This window comes from Emydura macquarii, unplaced genomic scaffold (genome assembly GCF_026122565.2).
Source record: "Emydura macquarii macquarii isolate MOO-44397 ecotype Brisbane River unplaced genomic scaffold, CSIRO-AGI_Emac_v2 contig_1254, whole genome shotgun sequence".
Taxonomy (NCBI): domain Eukaryota; kingdom Metazoa; phylum Chordata; order Testudines; family Chelidae; genus Emydura; species Emydura macquarii.
This window is the reverse complement of record NW_027131391.1, coordinates 4,585,960-4,607,827: the sequence shown is the minus strand read 5'-3', so window position 1 is coordinate 4,607,827 and position 21,868 is coordinate 4,585,960. Positions and strand designations below refer to the sequence as shown.

The 21,868-nt window shown below is 45.1% G+C and overlaps 1 protein-coding gene across 1 annotated transcript in view; it reads left to right on the top strand.

Moving 5' to 3' along the window:
- Window positions 1-16,686, top strand: part of RNFT2 (ring finger protein, transmembrane 2) — a 39,483-nt gene extending 22,797 nt beyond the window's left edge. Inside the window, exons 7-10 of the mRNA XM_067550149.1 lie at window positions 5,883-6,032; window positions 10,655-10,720; window positions 11,924-12,025; window positions 14,169-16,686. Of these exons, the coding sequence (XP_067406250.1) occupies window positions 5,883-6,032; window positions 10,655-10,720; window positions 11,924-12,025; window positions 14,169-14,303 (453 nt within the window). The 3' untranslated portion in view covers window positions 14,304-16,686. The remainder of the gene's footprint in view (window positions 1-5,882; window positions 6,033-10,654; window positions 10,721-11,923; window positions 12,026-14,168) is intronic.
- Window positions 16,687-21,868: the final 5,182 nt, after the last annotated feature.

The following is a 21,868-nucleotide window of genomic DNA, read 5'->3' as shown; positions in this document are numbered from 1 at the left end:
GCCCTGGAAATCTGGAGAGTATTTGTATCCAGACCTTTAAAAGGAGTGATAAGAATTTAGTAATACTATTATTTCATTAAAGTGCTTTAAAACAATTAAATAATTGGATTTTCTCCCCTTGTGGTTTTTTCCCCCTTGTAATGGAGCTTCTGGTTTCCATGATTCTCCTGGGGAAGATGGGTGATACAATACAGGACCAGGAAAGCCCTTTTGCCACACTGCTGTTTCAAGATGCCAAGAAGAGAATTTGCCCCTCTTAATTGTTTAAAAGGCTCCAGCAATCAAGACCCATTGGATGGATGTTTGCCCCTGGTGGAAGCCAGGTTTCTTTCTCTCTTACCTCATGGGTTTTTGCATCTTTCTCTTGTTCCCCCCTCCCCCTCTTTATTCCATTCCCTGGAAGCTCCGCAAAGATTGTTTGATAGCCACGTGGGGAGGGGATGGGGGAGTCTCTCAGGCACCTGGGATTTCCTAAACGGCAATCTTCAGTAAGTGTGTCTTTTCTGTTTGTTTACTTTTAATTCCACACCCACCAAGCTGTCGTTCCTTAGCTGTGAAAATGAAAAGCTGCCATTTATAGTTGTACAACAATTGAGGCCTTCGCAGGCCACATGGCTCCTGCAGTTTAATTTCCTTTAATTCATTTTATATTGAACCAAATGATATTTGGGGGTTTTTTTTGTTTTGTTTTTTTTAATGGAGAGCTTTCAGGCGGTGGGTTGGCAGCCAAGCCCCCCTCCTGTAGAAATTAGGAGCCCAGCTGCTATTAAATTTCCGCTCTGCTCCGCTGAGCGTTTTTAGGTGGAAAAAGAGACCCTTTTGGAATTGTGAGTAATTTATGTTCTGTCATTATAAGCCTGATCCTGGTGCCAGTGAAACCCCCACTGATTTCAAAGGTGCAGGATTGGCACCTGTGCCTGGAATTGCCACCCTTCCACTGCTCCAGTCAGTTCAGTCTCCCTTTACTCTCTTCTCTCCGCACAGCATGGCCATAGTTTTATCTCACCATCTGTGGCTTGATCTGGACAGAGTCTGAGAGACGCTGAGGTTTCTTTTGTGTAACTCGCATTCCATGACTAAGTTTTTCCCAATCCTCCACAGCAGTGTGCCTGAAGAAACGAGGGTCTGTTCCTACCATGGTGCTAACCACGGGTGGCTGTTCCTCGCCCGTCCTTGATGACACCTGAATCTCCAAAGGAAGAAGTGACTCAGACATTCATGCCACCCATCCCATTGCTGGCAACAAACTGTGCCTAGATCACCACAAAGCCAAGTGGTTAGGCTGTAGCAGCGTCTGAGTGCCTCACAATCTTTAATGCGTTTACCTTCGCTAACACTCCCCGGAGTGCTCTTATCCCCATTGCACAGCTGGAGAACACGCACAGAGTCGCACAGGATGTTTGTGGCAAAGCAGGCATTGAACCTAGATCTCCCACAGCCTAGACTAGCACTCTACACATTGGACCATTCTCTCCTTTCCTGAGAACCCTATGATGTTTCCAAAGCGATCTTCCCTAATTCAGGAGCTCTGGCTGGAACAGGTGGGACTCTGCTTTAGAGAGGGCTATCGCATTTCATCTTTTTCTTTCTGAAGGAAAGAGTGGCTAAAACACAAGACTGGGAATCACGGAACTGGAACTCTGTCACCAGACTCTCCGAACGATCTTTGGAAAGTCACAAAAGCCAATGTTTTCAAAGGTGGCCACTCGTCTTGGGTACCTTAGTCTTTTGTCTTCCCAACTTGAGATATCTGGGGCCTGATCTTCAGAAGTGCTGAGCACCTGTAACTCCTGCTGACTAGGCAGAGATCCAGTGGGAGTTGCTCATATTTGCTGAAATTAAAAAAAACAAACAAAAAACACCCTTTTGAATTATTCATAGATAGCTTGCAGTGAGTTTTCACCTGCCTTTAGATATTGGCAACAGTCCTTTTCTTTTCATCCTATCCAATCCCTTTCCTTCCTTGCACTGATGCAGAGGCTCTAACGGAGAAGGCTTTTGGTCCATCTTCCTGCTGTCCTGTGGTCTGAATGCCAACAGGTTTCTCCTAGAGATTTCTTCAGCATCCTCTTCTATGATACGCCCTAACAATGCTGACTGGCAACTGGGCAAGGGAGACTTGGAACTTCTCTAGGGTGCCAATCACAATGTACAGTTGTCTCATTGCCACACATGCACACACCATTACGTTTGCAAAGTCAAGTGCTCAGAAGTTAGGAAATACCAGAATTAAGGTTGCCCATACAACCTCACTGTGGCGCATTTGCGTTATGATAGTCTTTAGTTACATGAGCATATGCTATTTTCTCCACAGGACCACTCACATTCAGTGCACTAGTTCAGCCTGCTCTGGGAATGAATCAGGTTGTGTAGTGAAGGGCATTTTTCTCTGTAGGTCCCTTGCTTCATTTCTCATAGAAGTTGGAGGTGTATAATGAATGAGGTAGGGACTGGCCGGAAGAGAGAGGATGGTTTCATGGTTAAGGCAGCTGAATGCTGCCCTGGAGAACTGGATTCTATCCCTGCCGTGGACACCCAAAATTAATGGACACTTTTGACCTTAGTTTCTCTGTGCCTCAGTTCCCCATCTGTGAAATGGGACTAACACCCCTTCACCTCACAGGGGTGTTGTGAAAATAAATGAATTAGTATTTGTGAAGCATTCAGATACTATAAAGATGAGAGCCATAGAAAAGCCTGTGAGGAAATGAATAATTCTGGCTTCAGAGCAGGATTTCAACAGTGTGCACTAAATGAGGCCTGGGGCTACACATAGAACAAAGTGAAGACAATACATTGAATAGCTGCTCATTAAATGTGTCCCATGCATTCTGTGCAATGAATGAAGCAGAAGTCTTGTGGGGGGAGAGCGGGGAAGTATGTGATTATATAAGTAAAGACTGTATCATAATATAATGCATGTACACAAGGGGTCTGAATTAAGGTTGCACAGGCAACCTCACTTCTGGCATTTCCTCACTTCTGAGTGTTTAGCATTGCAACTTTAATAATGTTTTTAACTAGTTTTGTGTGTGATTTCCTGTTTAGAAAAAAAAGGAAAGTAAAAAACCAAACTCTCTTGTGTCTCATCACCTGTAGATCCACCACACAGACCTCTGCCACTTGAGCTAGTAGAGTAACGTATAGCAGTAGTAGGTTGTCATCCTCTGTGTTGACCAGCACCAGAGGAGAATGAGGCACACAATTTGCCAGTGAGTTTCACAGATAATTGCTGACAGTAGAGGAATGGTGAGACTCTGGGATCTTGGGTTCCATTCCAGGCTCTGGAGCAGAGTGGTATTGCATGGCCCCTGTGAAGTACAGTTTATGAGAATTTGGCCCGTCACCATCAGCGAGTTTGACACCCCTGTCCTAGAGGGTTGAGACTTGGTGTACATGGTGATGGGTACAGGCTCTGTACTCTATGCTCCTAAAAGGCAATGCTTTTAATTTGGCTGGGGCAGTATTTCATATGGCAACTGTTTCCTTTTGTTAAGTCTTATTTAGCTATCTATGTAGCTGCACTCCTCATGGCTGTGATGCAGCTGATGCTATGACGTAGCTGATTGCAGGGCTCTCTTGGGTGGCCATTCTGGTGGTGTGAGTCATCCAGGATGGGGCATACCCATTTCATGCTGGTAGCTGCATTCCTCTGGGGGCTATTAACACATCTCCAGGCTGCTGAGAAGTCCTCCAGTTACCAGTAAAAACCTCTGGCAAGTGCTAGCCTAGGGGAGGTGACTGAATTGGAATTACATTAATGCTTCTTAGCTTTACAGGAGTGGAGGCATCTTAGTTAACAGACCCAGAATCTTCCATTTCCTGCAAATACATTTCTGCACAGCTCTGCCTCTTCCTACGCTTCTGCTTCCTGGCCAGAGCTCACCTGGGTGTTTCGCTGCCCAGCACCTTGCCCTCTGCTCTACCCCTGGGAAGCTCAGAACTCTGCAGGAGCTTAGTTGTAGCCTTGTCCAGCTCGCAAGCTTCACAGGAGTGGAGTGTCTCTTGATCATCCAAAGATTACAAGGCATCTTCTGTGAAGCTCTGGGATAACAAGGGTTGACCTATACCAGGATAGTCTGTTATGGCTGCTGAACTGGATGAAGGAAAAGTCTGAATTTGGTGGGAGAAAGGAGTAAAAAGGAGAGGCAGCAAAGTGCCTGCTTTAGGAATTTGCAATGCATTTTGCTTGCCAGTTGTTTTCATCAGGGTTGGATACTGAGTGGGAGGGTAGAGAGCTGCCTGTGCTAAAGGAAGTGATAGACTGGTCATTAGCAAACTGCGACCCTCTGTCACAGGGGCTTATGAAATAAATGATGATTATAGTGAAGCGTGAGTCTGGCTAGAGCGCCCTGCCTGCTAATTTAATAAATTGCTTACATTTAGAATCTCAGATTGTTGCTGTTACATTTTTGCTATGTGATGCCACATGGGATTAAAAGGAGGAGTGGAAGAGTAAGGGGGGGGGAAGCCTAGGTCCTGTAGCAGCCGCTGGTGTGACCTCACTCGCTGTCCCTGGAGGGATATGAGATCATGAGAATGCCAGAGCTCTCTGAAGGATTCGATTTGTTCAGCACAGCAGGACAGCCTGCCAAGTGATCTCATCTCTGAGACCCAGGGGGAGGGTGCTGGACTGCAGAGGACTCAATCCCTGCTCCCTACCGATGGCAATTAATGACCGTGACCCGCGATGACATCATCAATGACCGTGGTGCACGCAGCAAAATGCTAGGGGAATTTTTCTCTTCCCTCCCTATCCTTATCAAATCCAAAATCTTGACATTTTAAAATTTAAAACTTTTGGGAGAGTTAATGCCATTACAGCTGATCTGTTGGTTTATATTTATGACCCCTCATCACACCTCTTTGCCCTGGCATCAGTTCTTCCTTCTAAACCATGAGTGACAAAGCCAAAATGGATCCTCATCAAGACTGGAAGACCCAAAATTAGATCCTACTTATGCAGCCAGCTTCTCAATGCTGGTTCTGGCTGCTTCGGAGTGAAAGAAAATGCAGTTAGAAAACATACTTCTGTTGCAGCCTCCCAGGATTATAATAAACCTGGAAGTAAATGACGACACCTTGTTGATGTCCTTTGTAAGAACAAATGGTTTCAAATCTAGAGAAATACGAAGATGAGTGGATTGTTTTAGTGGAGATTTTAAAAGGACATAGGGGCCCATTCCTGCAAGGTGCATGGCTCCCCCATATAGGGCAGATACTTGGACGCATTCTGTTTCCCAGTACAATTCTTGGGAGGATTTAGCAACCTTGAAACTAAAGATTGCATTTCAGAGCTGGAGTTTGTGTCTCAGAGCTTATATTTAGGAGCCAGCCCACACTGCGCAGAAGGGAATGCTGGAAAGCAAAGAAGGGCCTGTTGCAATTTGATTCACGAGGATTCTCCATGAAATCGTCAGGGAGACCAAACTGATTGTATGATAGTAATTCTCTACCTTCAGCACAGAGGCGGGACCAGGGAAAAACAAACATGTCTTGTACTCCTTTTCTTATTTATTAATATTATTTGTAATACAACAATGCCTACAAGCCAGAGCCTTATTGGCACTATACAAACAATAACTTTTCAGGACAGGGACTCTCTCTTTTAAGCTACATAAGTGTAGAACTATAGACAACAGCTGGGGGAGCACAAGGAAGCAATGAGATGATACTTTTCCCTTTCTGGGCACTGAATTAGGTGGCTGTGAAGAGGGCAATAGTTGCAACTTACCAATACCGGTCTGTGCAACCATTAGCAAAGTGTCTGAGAGGCTAATGGACACGCAGGACTCATCATAGCATTAACTCTTATGTCTGAGCCTTTCTCTTCTCCCTTTGGGTCCCTGACAATGATAATTTGTATCATTTATGTTTTACAGGGAAAGTTTTATTTGGTTATTGAAGAGCTGAGCCAGCTGTTCCGCTCTCTTGTCCCCATCCAGTTGTGGTACAAATACATCATGGGGGATGATCCATCCAACGGCTATTTCCTAGGTGGGATCCTGATCATACTGTATAGTCTCTGCAAGGTAAGGGGATGCATGATGAATAAACTGTACATGACAGCAAAATCCCTGATTTTTATTTTTGATTATTAAAAAATGAATTTTTAAAAATGTACTATTTTAGATACAGCACGAATAGTGGCCATCTAAGACTCTGAGCACTTCATGCTCTTCAGAATGTTTTATCTACCCAATGCCAAGTGAAGTAAAGAAGTATTATCTCCATTTTGCAGATGGGGGGAACTGAGGCTGAGCGAGATTTAAATAGGTGGTCTAGGGTCCCACAGGAAGTCTGTGTGGAGCTGGGAATCGAAATTCTGGTCTTCTGAGGGCGTGTCTATGTGAACAGTTAGACTACAAGCGGGAGGGGGGTGTGTGAATCTGACCTGTCACTGGTCTGCCACCACCGGTCAGTGTGTACCCTGCTGATGTGCATGATCAGTTCCCCAAAGTACTTGGATCTAGCTCAGCGTGCACCAGCTAGCTGTTAACGTGCAACAGCAGGATCCACGCTGACAATTAGACCACAGCAGGCCAGTGCGTGGTAGATTCACACCCCAGCTTGCCACGGTACAAATCTTCATTTAGACAAGCCCTGCATAACAGGCTGGCAGCCTAATCACTGGACCATCCTTCTAGCTTTTACACTACTGAAAGGAGCCATGCCTAGTTATGTGCCTGTGAGGACATCCTACTAGGGCAGCCAGAATGAGAGCTCTGACAGTTGCATATAGTTTTATGGAAGATACTGGATTAGCACCATGGAGACCGAGGCTGGCATCCCCACCAGTAGGATGTCCAGAGGGGAAGCTTCCTGGAGTTTGCTGCTGTTCTGAATTAGAATAACCAGGCTGTAAGGCAGGATTGCATGTACAAGCATAAACCTGAGGCCTCAAACTGAGAGTTCAACAAATGAACTAGATATCACCCTCTTCTGTGTGTGTTTGTGTGTGCATGTGTGTGTGCGTGTGTGTGTAAGAGAGTTTCTCTTCCTTTCTCCTTTTCATTAGAGGCAAGATGAGGGGGAAACGTAAAGGTCTGTAGTGTGGTTCTCACCATAGCCTTCAGGTAGTCGCTGAGCAAGCTCTGACCTATGCGGCTGAGAGGTTTTTTTTGTTCCTGTGGAATGTAACTGCCAAGGGAGATCCTGCTCTTGGGCAGAGTGGTGTGTCGCTGTGGATGACCTTCAAGATGAGGACTGAGATCTTGAAGTTTATTCAGTTCTGTGTGGGGAACCAGTGTAAGTGATTCGAGTGCTGCAGTGCTGTGTCCCTCAGGGCTAAGTGTTGCTAAGGAGGCAGGCTACTGCGTTCTGGACAAGCAGGAGCTTTTCTAAGGTCATTGTGCTTGTTTCCAAGTACAGTGAGTTGCGATAGTCAACTCTAGAAGTCACAAAGGCATGGATTGCTTTGTCCCGGTCCTTGACAGACGGACCTTGGCCAGTAACAGATGGGAAAAGTTGGTATGAGCAGCTGTAACTGTTTAAAGTATCTAGAAGCAGTGAAGAGTTCAGGAGAACTCCCAGATTATGAACTGATTTGACTAATTGATAGCAGACTGGCTCGGTGTTCAGAGTCGCTCTCATGGTGACCAGATCTTCATCGGGGCTTGTCTTTTCCCACCATCGTCACCTTTGCCTTGCTCCAGCCATTTGCTTTCCTCCACTTCCAAACACTGAGATGAGTGAGTGGGATGGACGAACGGACGGAGACATGGGGTTGCCCACATATTGTTGACATTTTGAGTCTCTGATGTGTCACCACTGTAAAGGCAGGATAGTGGTATAGTGTAATCAACAGTACTGAATGCAGAAGAAGGGTCTTGTAATAGAAGAATGAATCTCCTCTCCCACTGCCCCCGTATGGCCACAACAAGTAGCGCCATTTCCATTCAGTGGCCTGGCCTGAAACCTGGCTGATGGAGGTGCAGGAGCTTAGTGATGGACACATGTAATTGCAGACAGGTCGTGGCATGGTTTCCATTAGTTTGCTCAGGAAAAGCAAGCTGAATGCTGAGTCTATATCCTTGTCAGAACAAAAAAGGTGCATCACTGATTAAAATTAAAGCCGTGTAAGCCTCTTGTGTGGACACTCTTAAACCAAAATTAAGTCTGTCCACCCAAGGGGGCTGCACCAATTTAAGTGAAATTAGTTTTTAAACAGACTTTCTTAAATCATTGCAAGTTGCTCTGCTAGACACAGCCTGTAAGGTCCAGAGACCAGTGGTCTATCTAGCCCAGTATCCTGTCTTCTGATAGTGGCCAGTGCCAGGTGCTTCCGAGGGAATGAACAGAACAGGTAATTGTCAAGTGATCCATCCCGTCGCCCATTCCCAGCTTCTGGCAAACAGCAATCCCTGACTAACGGTGGGAGGGGAAACTGAAGCACAGAACAAGGTGACTTGCTCAAGGTTACAGCAGGTCAGTGGCAGAGCCAGGAATAGAACCAGGGCTGCTGAGTCCCAGTGCAGTGCCTATCCATGGGACCACGCTGTCTGTCTATGCCCTCCACTGTGCTTTTTGAGAACTGACCTATTTCATGTTTTCGGATGGTAGTAAACTTCCCTCTTCAAAGGTGGCATTGACTGTAGCTTCCAGGAGGTGCCTGTAATGTCTGACAGCCATATCCAGGATCTGGGATGCCGAGACAATCAGGCTAGGGATTTCAGCTCCCCTTTCATTGGAGCCTGTGCATGTGAGGAAGAGGAGTGGGGAGAGGATGGGGAGAGGGAATAGGCTGGTATACATTTCCAGGACAGTGCATGGAACATTAGGTGCTTGGATCCCATTTACAGTCACAGGAGTTGCAGGTCTAATTCCTTGCCTGATACACTGAAAATATACTCCTGGGAGTCCACATTAGCAAAGCCACAAACCACATTAGAAAAACCACAAAAGCCAGTTTGGCGCTCAGACCTTCTGTGCTCTTGGCAGAAATCCAGGGCTTAGCTTGGACAGAATCACCTCTCCAAGGTACAAAGGGCAGGCCCTGCACACTCACTTTAAAGAGAGGTTGTGTAAAGCAGCTGGCAGGGTCATCTCCGTGCGTATGCTGACTTACGTGTAAACACAGGGCTCTGATTGGGAATCCCTGTTGTTAGTATGTATTCACACCAATGTTTTAATGCCCTACCAGAGAAGAATCCTTCCAAAGTGCTTTATTTGGGGAGGAGAGAAGAGGAGGTGGGAAAACAGATTGGAAGGGCTGGCTCACTGGCCTACTGGCAGGGATTTCTATTGCCAAGTCAGGGACCCTGATGTGAGTCCCATCCTGGTCTCCTCTCTCTCCTTGGACCAGTGGAGGCTGAAGGTACTTGGTGATGCTTTATGGCTGCCCTTCCACCTCATTCAGGGGCAGCATTGGCTAGTTGTGAACAGAGGTGGAGCAATTCTTTGGCCATAAAGATGGTGGCTGCAATTTAGAGTTCAGTGGGTGGGAAGGGGGAAACACATGGTAGGGAGGGTGCTAGAAGAAACTATGGGGCCCCAGCAGAGACACAAATAAGCCCCAGAGAGAGAATGGGGTTGTGTGAGAGAGAGCTGCTACCTACCTATGGATCAGTAACTTAAAAATCCATAACAGTCTTCAGCATCAAGCCCTAGGAGCTGACTGGAAACATTACTGGAAGGATCCTTGGAGCCCTTTTATGCTGACTTAGAAGCATTACTATTGCCTGCATTTGATTCCACATCTATTGCACAATGATCTCACTGACATTCTCTGCAGTGAGCCCACTTAATCACACTAACCAACAAAAAAAAAAAAAAACCCCACAAAAAATCCAGTTTTTCTGATGTGTGTGCATATCTTGTGAGTCTAATGCAGTTCTTCATGTCAGGTCTTTCCCTTCCCCTCCCACTTACTCTATTTTCAGGCAGGTTAGAGATGGAAAAGTCCTGTTATGCCCTCTCCCTGCTGATGCAGTGCTGTTGCCTATGAAGTCTTTTCTCACATCTAGTCTAGTTTTCAGTGTGGGTTTCTTTATTTGTCTGGGGAGATTATCCTACAGGCTGATAGATTAAACTCTCAAGAATTTATCCCTGATATTCCATCAGACTTTTCCCTTTCTTAGCTCTATCATCACTACTATTATTATGCTAAATAATTTATCTGCCTCCTTGGTGTTTATCCCCTTTGAGGTATTTGTAGGCAGTTATCATATTGTGCCCCCCACCACACACACTCACTCACCCTTTGTTGCCACTTAGCCAAGCTGTATGTATTTAGATCCTTTAATCTTTTCGCAGAAATCCGTCCCTCCAGCCCACAACCATTTGTGTTGATCTCTGAACTCTTTCCAGTTTATAATGAGCCCCGAAATGAACACCATATTCCAGGCATAGTCACATCAGAGTTGTCAAGAGAGAGACAGGCAGACAATTTTGTCTTCATTCCACTAATGTGAAATCTCTGTATATGCAGCTTAAAGTTACAGTCCTCTTTATTTACCATATTGCAGTGTTAATTCATGTCTGTTTCTCTGCTCTTTGTCAGCCCTAAGTCTTTTTAGGCATTATTGCTTCCCAGGCTCTTCCTTTCCTATGAGTATCTGTTTGGACCATCTCTCCCTAGATGTTCTCCAAGTCATAGGACTCTGGCTGTTATAACCCTGTGAGCAATGTCCAAAGCTAAATGTTTCTATTGCAGTCTTTTGACATCTGTGGTCGTGTGGGGAGTGTCCGGAAGGCACTGAAGGTCCTCTGCACCCCTCAGGTAAGTCGTCAATAGTCAAGTGTGCATGGCCAAGTTGACACGGGAAACATTGCCTCAAAGGAAAGGTTCAGTAAAGCATTGCTCAGAGTGCTGGATTTATAGTACTTTTGGAAAAAGTCACCCACCACCCCGTGGTTGTGATGGGTAGTCATACCTATCTCCCACCCTTTTGTGTGGGGAAGCAATTCCTGATGTCCGCCCTTTCCCAACAACTTTAATGGAATATTGCATGGCTGGTCTATTGCAAGATGCTGCATCCCTTTTGTGGAAACAGACTGACAAGTATGTAGTATGAGATGTGACTGTTAGAGGCCCTGCCTAGTATGGGTTAATCAACTGAGTCTAATAAAGCTGGGAGTTGCAGTTTGTGTGTGTCTCTGTGTGAGGCAGAGACTTCAGGGGCATCCCCTGATGTGCAGTTTCACTAAAATAAATACGACAGTATTCTCCCCAAACATGGCAGGGGACTGTAGTGTTATTTACTGTGGTTCTCTTTCATAGTGGTGGGACCCCATGGCTTTTCTGCCATGTGGACCATAGATACGGGACCTAACAGCATGGTACTTTGTTAGCACTTGGCACTGATGATGCATATGTTTGGAGACAATGTGGTTCAATGGATAGGAGACTGGAGTATGAATTGGGACACTTGACTCTCTCATCATGTGACTTTGGAGAGGTCACGTCACCTCTGTAAGTTTCCGTTTCCCCGTTTGCACAGTGGGGGTAATGATTTTTACCCTCCTTTTTATAAAGAGCCTGGAGGTCTGTTGATGAAAAGTGCTTTTTTTTTTTTTTTTGGTAGCTAACTTGTTGATAATGATACTTAGCACTTTCTAAGCACCTTCTGTTCGTGCTTTGCAAATGATATTGAGTTAATCCTTACAACACCCCACTGAGCTCAGTTAATATTACCCCTCTTCCTCAAATGCACACACTGTGTCACAGAGAGGGGAAGTGACTTACCCAGCATCAGCCAACACAGTCACTGTCAGAGCTGGGACTTGAACCCTCATCTCCAGACTCCCACATTCTGTGCTTTAGCCACAGTACAGTGCTGTCGCTCCAGCTTAGTTTCCAGTGGGCTCTATTCAGTGTAGAAAAGCTGGGCACAAGAAGAAGTATTTGTGTGCATGCACAAGAACAAACCAGGTAATCTAAACCCTTTTGCACAGAGAGGTTTTTCTTCCCTCTCCCTAACAGACGTATGGAGTTCGTGCTACCAGCCATCAGTGCAATGAGGCTGGAGACATCTGTGCCATTTGCCAAGTGGAGTTCAGGGAACCTTTAATCCTTATGTGCCAGGTAAGAACGTCAGGCTTGCCAAACCAGTTGTGGAATCAAACTTAGCCTAGTCACTTCTAAACTCATTTTCATAGGTCTCTGTCTAGTTCCCAGTGGACATCAAAGTCACCAAAGCACCCAACAATTCTTGATAGTTAAGTACAGCTCAGCCATATGCGTCACATTATTGCATTATTCTGAGGGGTGCATAGTTGGAATCCTAGGAGTAGAGGTGGAAAAGACTTGCTGGCTATTTTCAGACTGATGGCGGCAAATTTCAGCCAAAGCAATTCAGCTGTTTTAGAGAATGAGAATAGAAAAAAATACATTGTTTTACAACTTTAAAACAAATACTGGAGACATTTCCTTTGAAAAGCTAGAACATTGAAAACCTGTAATGTCCCCTATCTTTGGAGCAAGGGACTTCAAATTTAGCGGTGGAGTGGGTAACTTTTGTGTCCTTTTGCTTTTCCTGTATAAATCTACCCAAATTTGGCCAAGTTATAAGCCTTTGAAAAATCTTAGTTTGCACTAGAAACTTCATAGATTTTTGCTTCTAAATTCTCTGAAGTTTCTGTGTGCATTGAACAGGCTTGAACCTGTCAGAGCATCTAGTGCCGACCAGACTGTGCATACGCCATCCCCACAGCGCAGGTGACTGAGCGTGTGACCTCCAGCCTAGGGCTACACAGGCAAAGCTAGCCTTCCCCTGTAATGGCTGCTCCCACTGCTCTGGACCAGGGTGGGGCCAGGCACCAAAAATGAGAGCAGGGAAATGTCTCTCCTGTGCTGCCAGTGGAATCCTTGTTGGCACCTCGGCAAGCTGGAGGAGGAAGCCGCCTGACTCAAATGCAGAGGGGACAACAGCTGGACCTGGAGGTTTGGGAAGGGGAGGACAGAAGAAGTAAATTGGTGGGAGTTGGGGAAAGAGGGAAACCAGGGTTAGGAGTCGTGGGCAGAGACTGGGCTTGGAAGGCAGCTGGGTCAGGGGAAGGGAGACAGGGCTGATGAGGAGTTTGGGGGTGTGGGAGAACTGGAACTGGCTGGGCAAAGAGAGCTGGACAAGGAGGCAGGGCCCTGAGGTTGGACACAGCCTCGGCGGGATACTGAGAGGCAGATTGAGGGGTGGGTGGAGGGTGTCAGGTGAGGGACCTGGGACTGGCTGGCTAATGACACTGGGAGCAGGAGGGGAGAGGCGAAGTAGAGAGTCCAGGACTTGCTGAGCAAGGAGATTGGGACTCGGAAGAGAAGCCCGTGGAGTGGAGACTGAGACTGGCTAGGTGAGTAGAACAGGACTGGGATGAGGAGCCAGGGGTGAGGGGACTGAGATGGGGACAGGTTGTGGAGTAGGGGGCAGAACAGGGCAAGGTTATGGGGGGAGACAAGCGGAAGGGATCTGTGACCACTAGAGCCTACTCCCCTGCAGAGCCTAGAATATAACCAAGCTCCCCAAGTCTCTCCATTCCTCTTCTGTCAGCAGATACCTGTGAAACTTGTGCCCAGTGTGTGTCTCAGCCGTCCCTAGTGCCGGCCCACACAGAGAGTCGACAGACTTGGGCTAGAAATAGCCATGTGGACAGCGCTTTGCAGTTGCCAGTCAGGCTCTGAAGTCAACCCCTTCCCTAGGCTTCAAAGGCCGAGTTCCGGCGGGAGCTGAAACTTCAAAGTGCTACCTGCACAGCTATTTTTAGAGCCCTGATGGGAGCGCGAGTCCGTCGACTGGGGCGGAGGGACTTGCTGCCACTTTTTGCTCCAAAATGCTGCGTAGACATACCCTCAGGTTTCAGAGAGCCTGGCCCGCCCCTGGAATTGCACTTTGAAGAGAACAGATAGCTAGTGCAGCACACAGAGACCTGCTGTTATGTATTCAGAGAGACACCCCCTCCCCAGCCCTGCTTATGAGCATTATATTATGGACGTGTGTTTCCATTGCTTCCTTAAGAGATTGGGTATCATGCTCTGTCTCAGTTATTGCCTGCGTGGGGCTAGTATACTCATATTTGGGTTTATTTTTCATGCAGACTGATGACTGAGATCCTACAGATTGCTCCCTCCTACTAAACTTGGATTGCTTCCTATACTGAAGCTGCTCTGTTGCATCTGTGCCCTGGCTGACAGGGTTGTTCCCCTCCCTCAACCTGACGGCATCCCTTTTTCTCCACAGCATGTGTTTTGTGAGGAGTGCCTCTGCCTGTGGTTCGACCGGGAGAAGACCTGTCCTCTTTGCCGCTCCATTGCAGTGGAGACTCTGCGCTGTTGGAAAGACGGCACTACCTCAGCTCACTTCCAGGTTTATTAACCCCAACACGTACCAGCATTGGGATGACAGGAGAGCAAATAGAAGAAAAAGCTGTGAAACTCCTTGCTTCCAAGCATTTAGTGGGTTGTTGTCTTGGTTTTCACTCTGCTTGCTCTCTCTTTCTCTCTCTCGCTCTCTCTCCATCCACCCGGAAGAGCAGTTTGGTATGTTGCTACGTCTGTGGCAGGGATCAGAGTCTGTTAGTGAGCGTGCGGGGAAGCAGGTTTTCAACTCTTCAGAGTCAGAATCCCTCTCTGCCACTCTTCACTGCTAACTTGCAGCTGAGCACCTTACTTGAACTTGCTGTCTACAGCACAAATTACCCTAGGCTGGCTCCTCTTTTTCTATTCTCTCAGTGTAGATAAATGTTGTGTTTGTAGGGAAAACATGATGAGAATTTCCCATTGCACGTGTGTAGTTCATAATATTGGAGGAAAACGTTCCTCAGCTGACTCATGAGAGGACAGCAGACTGGAGTTATGCCATTAAACCTGCACCCTGACTCCCCAGAATCTATCATAAAGTTACATTGCCATTATTATATTACCCGGGAAAACACTTCAAAATCACTGATTCGGTACCACTAGTTCAGAGGTTCATTTAGGGTTTTGCAGGTGGGAAAGCATGGAGAGGCAGGGGAGAGATTAAAGCCACGTCTGAATTTTACTAGGTCAAGAGTTTAAGTGCTAACTGAAGACCATGTAAGGAGATGGCTTTCTCAAACACAGTCCACAGACTGTATAGAATTGTTTTTTAAGGCACTCATGCTGTTTCCTGAATTTTGGCTTTATTAAAAACAAATTAGCAATCCAATAACCTAAAATTTTGCTCAAAACTTTTTTCCGAGGCTTGACTGTTCCTGGAGCTCCTCCCTCAGGGCTGCTCAGCCCACATTTTGGATCCTCTCTCTATAGAAGGTTGTTCCCACCTGCCTCAGTGAGTCAGCAGAATCCACCTAATTGTTTCCTAGCAGGATTATGCCTGCTAACAGGGTGGATGCTGCATTCTTTACTGTTACAGACGTAAAGAATTTGGATTCCTTCGAGCCTCATTTGAGATGTCCAAAGATGATCCTATAGCTCATCTTAAGATTTCTCCTAGATTTAGGGTATGTATCTGGATGTGACCAGCCTGCATGCAAACAGACAACATTTCTACATCCCCTATCATGGTGACAACTCCTTTAATAAAAGCGATTATTGGCCCTCTCCTTCTATGAGGGCTGTGTGAAATAGATGGGAGTGCATTTTACTTGAAAGGTTGTTCGTTAGGAGGATCCTGCGGTCAAGCTTCAACATCAAGGGTAGTCTCTGACAAACTTTCTCTACTGATAAACCCCATCTTGCCAAAACAAGCAAATGCCTCAGCTTCAGAAACAGCTTTTCAAGGACAGTGGCTTGTACCCTTAATAGGCAGATGAACATATTGTATGCTGGAGTAGCACAAGTCTGTATTCTGCTGTCACAGTGTCTGTAGAGGATCTAGCGCTGACACCTGGATGCAAATGGATTTGATGTTTGTTCACTGTGTCTCAAGCTAAAGCTTTCTCTTTCACTAGATTATTTACTTTTTGCTGAACTTGCAGAGAAACTGCTTCATTAAACAATCATGGCATCTTCCATGCTCATTACTATGGAAATGGCTGTAAGGTTACAATCCCACTTGACTGGATAATCAAGCAGGAAGAACTGTACCTCAGGGAAACAGGGCTGCATGTATGTATTGGTAGCTTTCCTCCCCTCCTACTGTAATGCTTCCTTGGGGAAAAAATTAAAGCAAATAGTAGCTAATGGCAACTGGGTTTTGTCTTAACTTTTTCTTGGAAAAAATAGCTAAATAGATAAAGGAGAAATGATGAAGGTAGAATCTGAATCAAACCTGAATTGAGATATGGGATGAAAGAAAAGAACTTTTGCCCCACAAAATGAGGTGATGTGCCCTTGTTAAAGATCTCTTTAGAAAGGCATGGACTAAGCCAAAGTTTGTCCTCTGATTGTCTCCAAAGGAAAGGTCCTTAGATTCTGTAAGAAACAGGAGAGATTTCCAGTTGGCATGAAATTTCGGCATGTGTATCAAAACCTGGGTGGACATTTATCTGGGTGGAATGGCAAATTGCAGGCTCTGCAAGGAAGCGCAGGTGAACGTAGTGTGAATGGGTTCAGCTTCAGTTCTCTGTGTAATACCACTGAGTAAAAGTGATAGGTTAATGTGTAGTTTCTGCCTTCTGGAGTCTCAAAACTGTTCTGAAAACCTGGCTCCAATTAGGAGTGACTATTTCTGTGCTTGCCTTTAGGTGCACCTGCAAAAATCAGTGTTGTGGGGAATGATGAAATGTATCAAAATGTTAATATGAGAGATATTTAAAACAACTGATGGCATTTGACATTCCGATTGTAAATAAGCTTTTTTTTTTGGTTTAGTGCCTTCTCCCCTGCCACCAGTAGGTGCAAGATTTCACTGCTGTCATTGGTCTTTGCTTTGCTTTTTTTTTTTTTTGACTATTGTCTTCTGACTGGGAACATGAGAGCGTGAATTAGCATTTTAATAGTAACTTGCTAGGATTGAAACACTCCAGTACTGTCAAAACACTCCAGAAAAACATCATGCAAGACTTGGTACTACTACTGAGTGGGTGAATCTCTAAGTTCAGTTGAGGCTTTCAGGACAATTATACACCTGCCGCAGCACTCTAATTCGTTGTGAGATACAAGCTCCTTCTCTTCACCTTTGTGTCACCTCATAGTGCCCTGTTGACTCTTGTTTCCCCCCTCTGCTATAGCCCTGTATTCTGGCTTCTGATACATGTGCCTGGTTCTCCTATGTTATATTTCAGTACCTTAGACCAACGTGTGTAATCAGATGGCTGTGAGCAAGCAGGCCATTCTACGCTTCCAGCATCTCAATTACTGCAACACATGAAGGTGTTGGTTTGACAGTCCTGAAGACTGAAGGCCTCCATTTCACTACAGAGCAGGGGCAGCACTGACAGCAGCAGAGTAACTTTCTCCATGCTGATTCCTGCCAATGGAACTCCATCCAGATGTGCCGAGGCCATGTCTAGTGGTGACAGAGTAGCTCAGTCTCCTTGGACCTTCCTCCTCCCTCTTCAGATTGTTTACTGCCAAATGTAGTGGTGCTTTTGTACTGTGGTGGACACTTGTTCCACTTGAAGGACAGAGGTCAACTCATTTAACATAGGCCACCAAACTGCTATGAGCCAGAAATACTTTTTTTTTTTTTTTTTTTTTGTCATTATCAACCTGTGCTGGACAACACAGAGGTAACAGGCTCTATATCCCATTAGCAATTCATTGTGTTCTTGTGTTAGGCCACAGAAGAATCACCACAACTATCTTATGGGGCAGAAAAGTCCTAGCCTCTTCTCAAACATGGCATTTAGCCTTGCAGAAGCTCCTGCTCTAGTGGAAGTCAATGGCAAAACTTATATCGACTTCAGTGGGAGCAAGATTGGGGAAAGAATTCATAGTAAATGATCGTCTCTATTTTGGGGAGGAAATAAAAAGTAAGACTTTTTCCCAGTGAACAATTGATTTGTTTTTTAATAAATCATTACAAATATGTACAAAGAGTGTTTAGCATATGAAATTCCTTTTACAAAAGAGGGAAAGAAGCCATGTCCAGCTATACACAGGAGCCATAACAACCTCCTTGCATCAGCAGTAAGCACGTGCCTTGCCTTAGCTTCGGTGTGGGAGGGAACTTGCACAGTTATTCTGCAGGGTCTTTCATTTACCCAGTAGAACTGGGCCAGTAATGTGAAATGAAGAGTCTATTCAATGCATTTCTGTTGGCAGAGTGCGTCTGGCAGCAGACTGGAAAATTTTCAAATGGTCTTCAGATTGATCGTACAGAGTGTAGTGAATATGCTTGCAAATTAAGTCAGGTGGCATTGTTTTTGCTCTGTGACTGAATGACAATAATGATACAATATGACCTGAGATGCTGAGAGTCACATATACAGATTGAAGTCTGCTTTTGGTGAACAGTCAAGCATTAAGATAAAAACTAACTTTTTGCAAGTATTTGTACACCGGTAAAGCGCAAGTGCACGAACATGGTTACATCAAAATCTGCTTTTGCATCTGAATGAACATTGATAGAAAAAAGATTCCATTGTATGCCCAGCTCTAATAAATTGCACCAACCTCTTGTATTATGGGAACACTAATTCCACAGTTTCTAACAGAGCTTCCAACTCTGTCCCATAGCTACTAGTGGAAGATGCTGTTTCTTAGAAGACCTGAGGTTGGAAATTACTTTTACTAGGTGGAGCTCATTGCAAAGGGAAAGGGAGCATTATTCAAGCCAGTAGGGGAGAGGTTAACTATGGTGACAATGGAAGAGCCTCATGCTGGATGCAGAAGCATGCTCTGTTATGAGAAAAGAGCTCTAGAGTAAGAGGGGTTGTAAATTCAATCCAAAACAGGGTGGGAAGGGGAAGATTAGAGACAGCACATGAGGATTCCTCTCCTCCATTCAGCATATTTGATATCCTGGCATTCTTCTGAGGAAGGTGAAGTCACCCGTTGTTCATGCTTTAAGTGGGTTTTGACTTTGATTAACATGCTCGTAATCAATCATGCCAGTGTTTTCAAAGCTTCTGTCCCATGAGATGAACAAGATGAACCACATACAGCAGCAGCTCGTACAGATGAGGCTGAATCACAGAGTTTGCCTCCAGAATTAAACTTGTCCAAAACTTAGAGGAATGTGGATGTGGGAACATGTTACAGAGGTAGGGTCTAGCTGCAAAGGGTGGCTCTGTATCCAAAAGGCCACTAGTTTCGATGTGTTTGGATCCAGGGTTTTGGTTTGGAGCTGTCTCTAGGACTGTTACATTTAACTCAGGCTTATTTTAAAGAAAAATTCATAACTATCCTCTTTAAGCTGTTCAAAACGAAATCAGAAAAAATACGGTTGGGTCTGGCAACATGGGAGCCAGTCCCATCATCAACACTCTTTCTCTACAAGGGAAATTAGCTTCTCAAGAGAAGCGTTTCCCACTGCCTCACTTCTCTGTTCTCCACTAGCTCCCACAGGGAGATGCTTCTTTCTTTATCTCCTATGTTTATGGTGTGAGGAATATGGCTATAGCAGCACTTAGTCAAGTGTTTCCCAGGTACAAAAGAACCAGGAAAAGTGAGTGTAAGGCCCACTCTACACACCCAAACTATGCCCCCTTAACCAAAACTGTTTCTAAATCAATTTGGTTAAATCTATGCTGCAGTCTCTTTCTCTAACAGGAAGTTGAGGATCTTATCTCTGTTTAGTTTAAGTTGATAACAAAGCAGTGAAGCTTTTTAAACTGTCCACACAAGGAAGGTGCACTGATTAGGAAAAGATTTAGTTGAATTGGTGCAATTTCGATATGTACACAAGAGTCAATGGATAAGGTGGATCTATTAAGCTCCATCAGCACAAAACCGTGTATTTTGCCGTGCCTCCACATGGTAACACTTGGCCTAGGACACAAATGTAGAGAGTGCATACTAGTATCCTTGTAATATACAAGGGGTAGAATGGGTTCCACACCTTCCCTTTTAGCTGGTGAAAATCATTACAAGAAAAAGAGCAGAAATCTGGAAACAGTAGGCCAAATTCAACACTGGGTATAACCCCATTGACTCCAAGTCAATGGATTTATACCAGGAATAAATTTGGCCTAGTGATGGGGAAGGGGAGGATTATTATCCCATTTTAGCTGCATTTCTAACTTGAAATGTGAAGTTTCAATATGCTATAGGATCTATCTCATTCGAGTGCTGCTTTAAAAATTAATAAAGACTTTCTTCCCAGTCACATTATGCAGCATTCCATACAGACTATGATCTCATAACCTCCTTCCCTGGCTTGCACACACACCGTCTGCTGAAACCGAAGATGAGGTCTTTTTTTCATTTAGAGAGCACTCCAGCTCTTCACAGAGGCTCGATTGCAAAGCTAATCAAAATCAATGGCTTCTTGGCTGCTGCAGAGAAGGCGGGGAGAGGGAGGGACTGTGCAGGCTTCCTACCCACTAGGAAAGTACAAAATCCCCCCACCATTGACAAGACCGAGGCTGGGGAGCATATAACCTGTGTTCACTTCCAAATACAAATATCAACCGGAGTTGGATCTGGTATTTTTTTTTTTAAAAGCATCAAAACATTCCTTGTCAAAAGATGGAGGCATTCAAGTATAGCAATTTACACCAGAAAAATGTAAGGCTTAGACAAATACATATCTTCTAGTAAATCACCGAATTTATATACAGAGAATGTTGGCTGTAAAGCTTCTGTCAGGAGGCTTCTCTAGCAAAGTTTGCTTGATTTAGCTGTTAGATTAAGTCTCTATAAACCTAATATTCAGTTCACACAAAACATCTGATTTAAGCCTACAAAAGCCAGGCAAGTCAGAGTTGAAGCAGAATCCCGGTGCCCAAATCTGTTGTCGTGTAAACTTGTGAAATGTGGTTGATATGGTTGGAGTTTTCCTAGGCATATCTGTCATGTCCTTTGTATTCTTGACTGAGTTCTTGGGAACAGCCAAAGAGGCCTCTGTCCCTCTTCTCCTGCCTCCCTGGTCCCCATTCTTGTCCCTGTCCTCCTCCAGAGAATCCTTCCTGGTTTTTACATTGAACCCTGACTGTGGTAAGAAGGGACTTTGGGTGGTTAGTCAGTGCAGTGTGGGTGTTTATTAAATGATTGATAAACTTCAGCGCGATGGACTTCATCGTTGTCTCGGTGCCTTGATTGAAGTAGCTCCCCCTGACCAGAGGTACAACACTGAGAGCAGAACCTAGCCCTCATGCCCTCCTGGCTCATCTGTGATTGATTTATGAAATCACTAGATGGGGCAAAAGCCACTCAAGGTCTTGGAGCTGCAGACCAAGGTAGCCAATGTATTATAATACAGTTAGCAAATGATAATGCAAACCAGACGTGCTTAAGGGGAAGGGGACCAATACCTCTCTCAACTGGGAAGTAAGCAAATATTAGGCTCAAGAAGCTGATAATTTAGAAAGGGGAGGAGATTCTGTGTGGGAGGGTTCCCCTGCTCCTATACAAATAAATATAAACCAGATCCTTTGCCACATGAGGTGGCCTTGTCTCCTAGTCCTCTACAGATGGGATTCCTGTCTGAACAGAATCTCATGCTAAAACATATAGAGATGCAATTTAATTTCCTTTGTGATTTATTTCCATAAATGTGTGTATTGTTTAAAGAATAGGCCTCATCCAAAGGAGTGCTAAGCGCCCACCACTCCTGTTGAAATCAGCAGGCCGAAGGCTGCTTCCATTGAAGCCAATAGCAAAACTTCCCTTTACTTCAGTAGGAGTGAGATGAGGCCCCAGGGGAGTTCAGGGTGTTCAGCGCCTCTCAGTAGCAGGTATGGAAGAAGCTCTACCAATGTGAAGTGCCTGAGGTCCACTGCACTGGTAGACATGTCCTAACCAAGTCTCCTCAGCAGAGGAGCTGTGTCATTCTTCACTCGCTGTATGTGATGAGTTGAGCTGGGCAAAATTATTCACCATGAAAAATGTATTTTTATCCCCTTTTTCCTG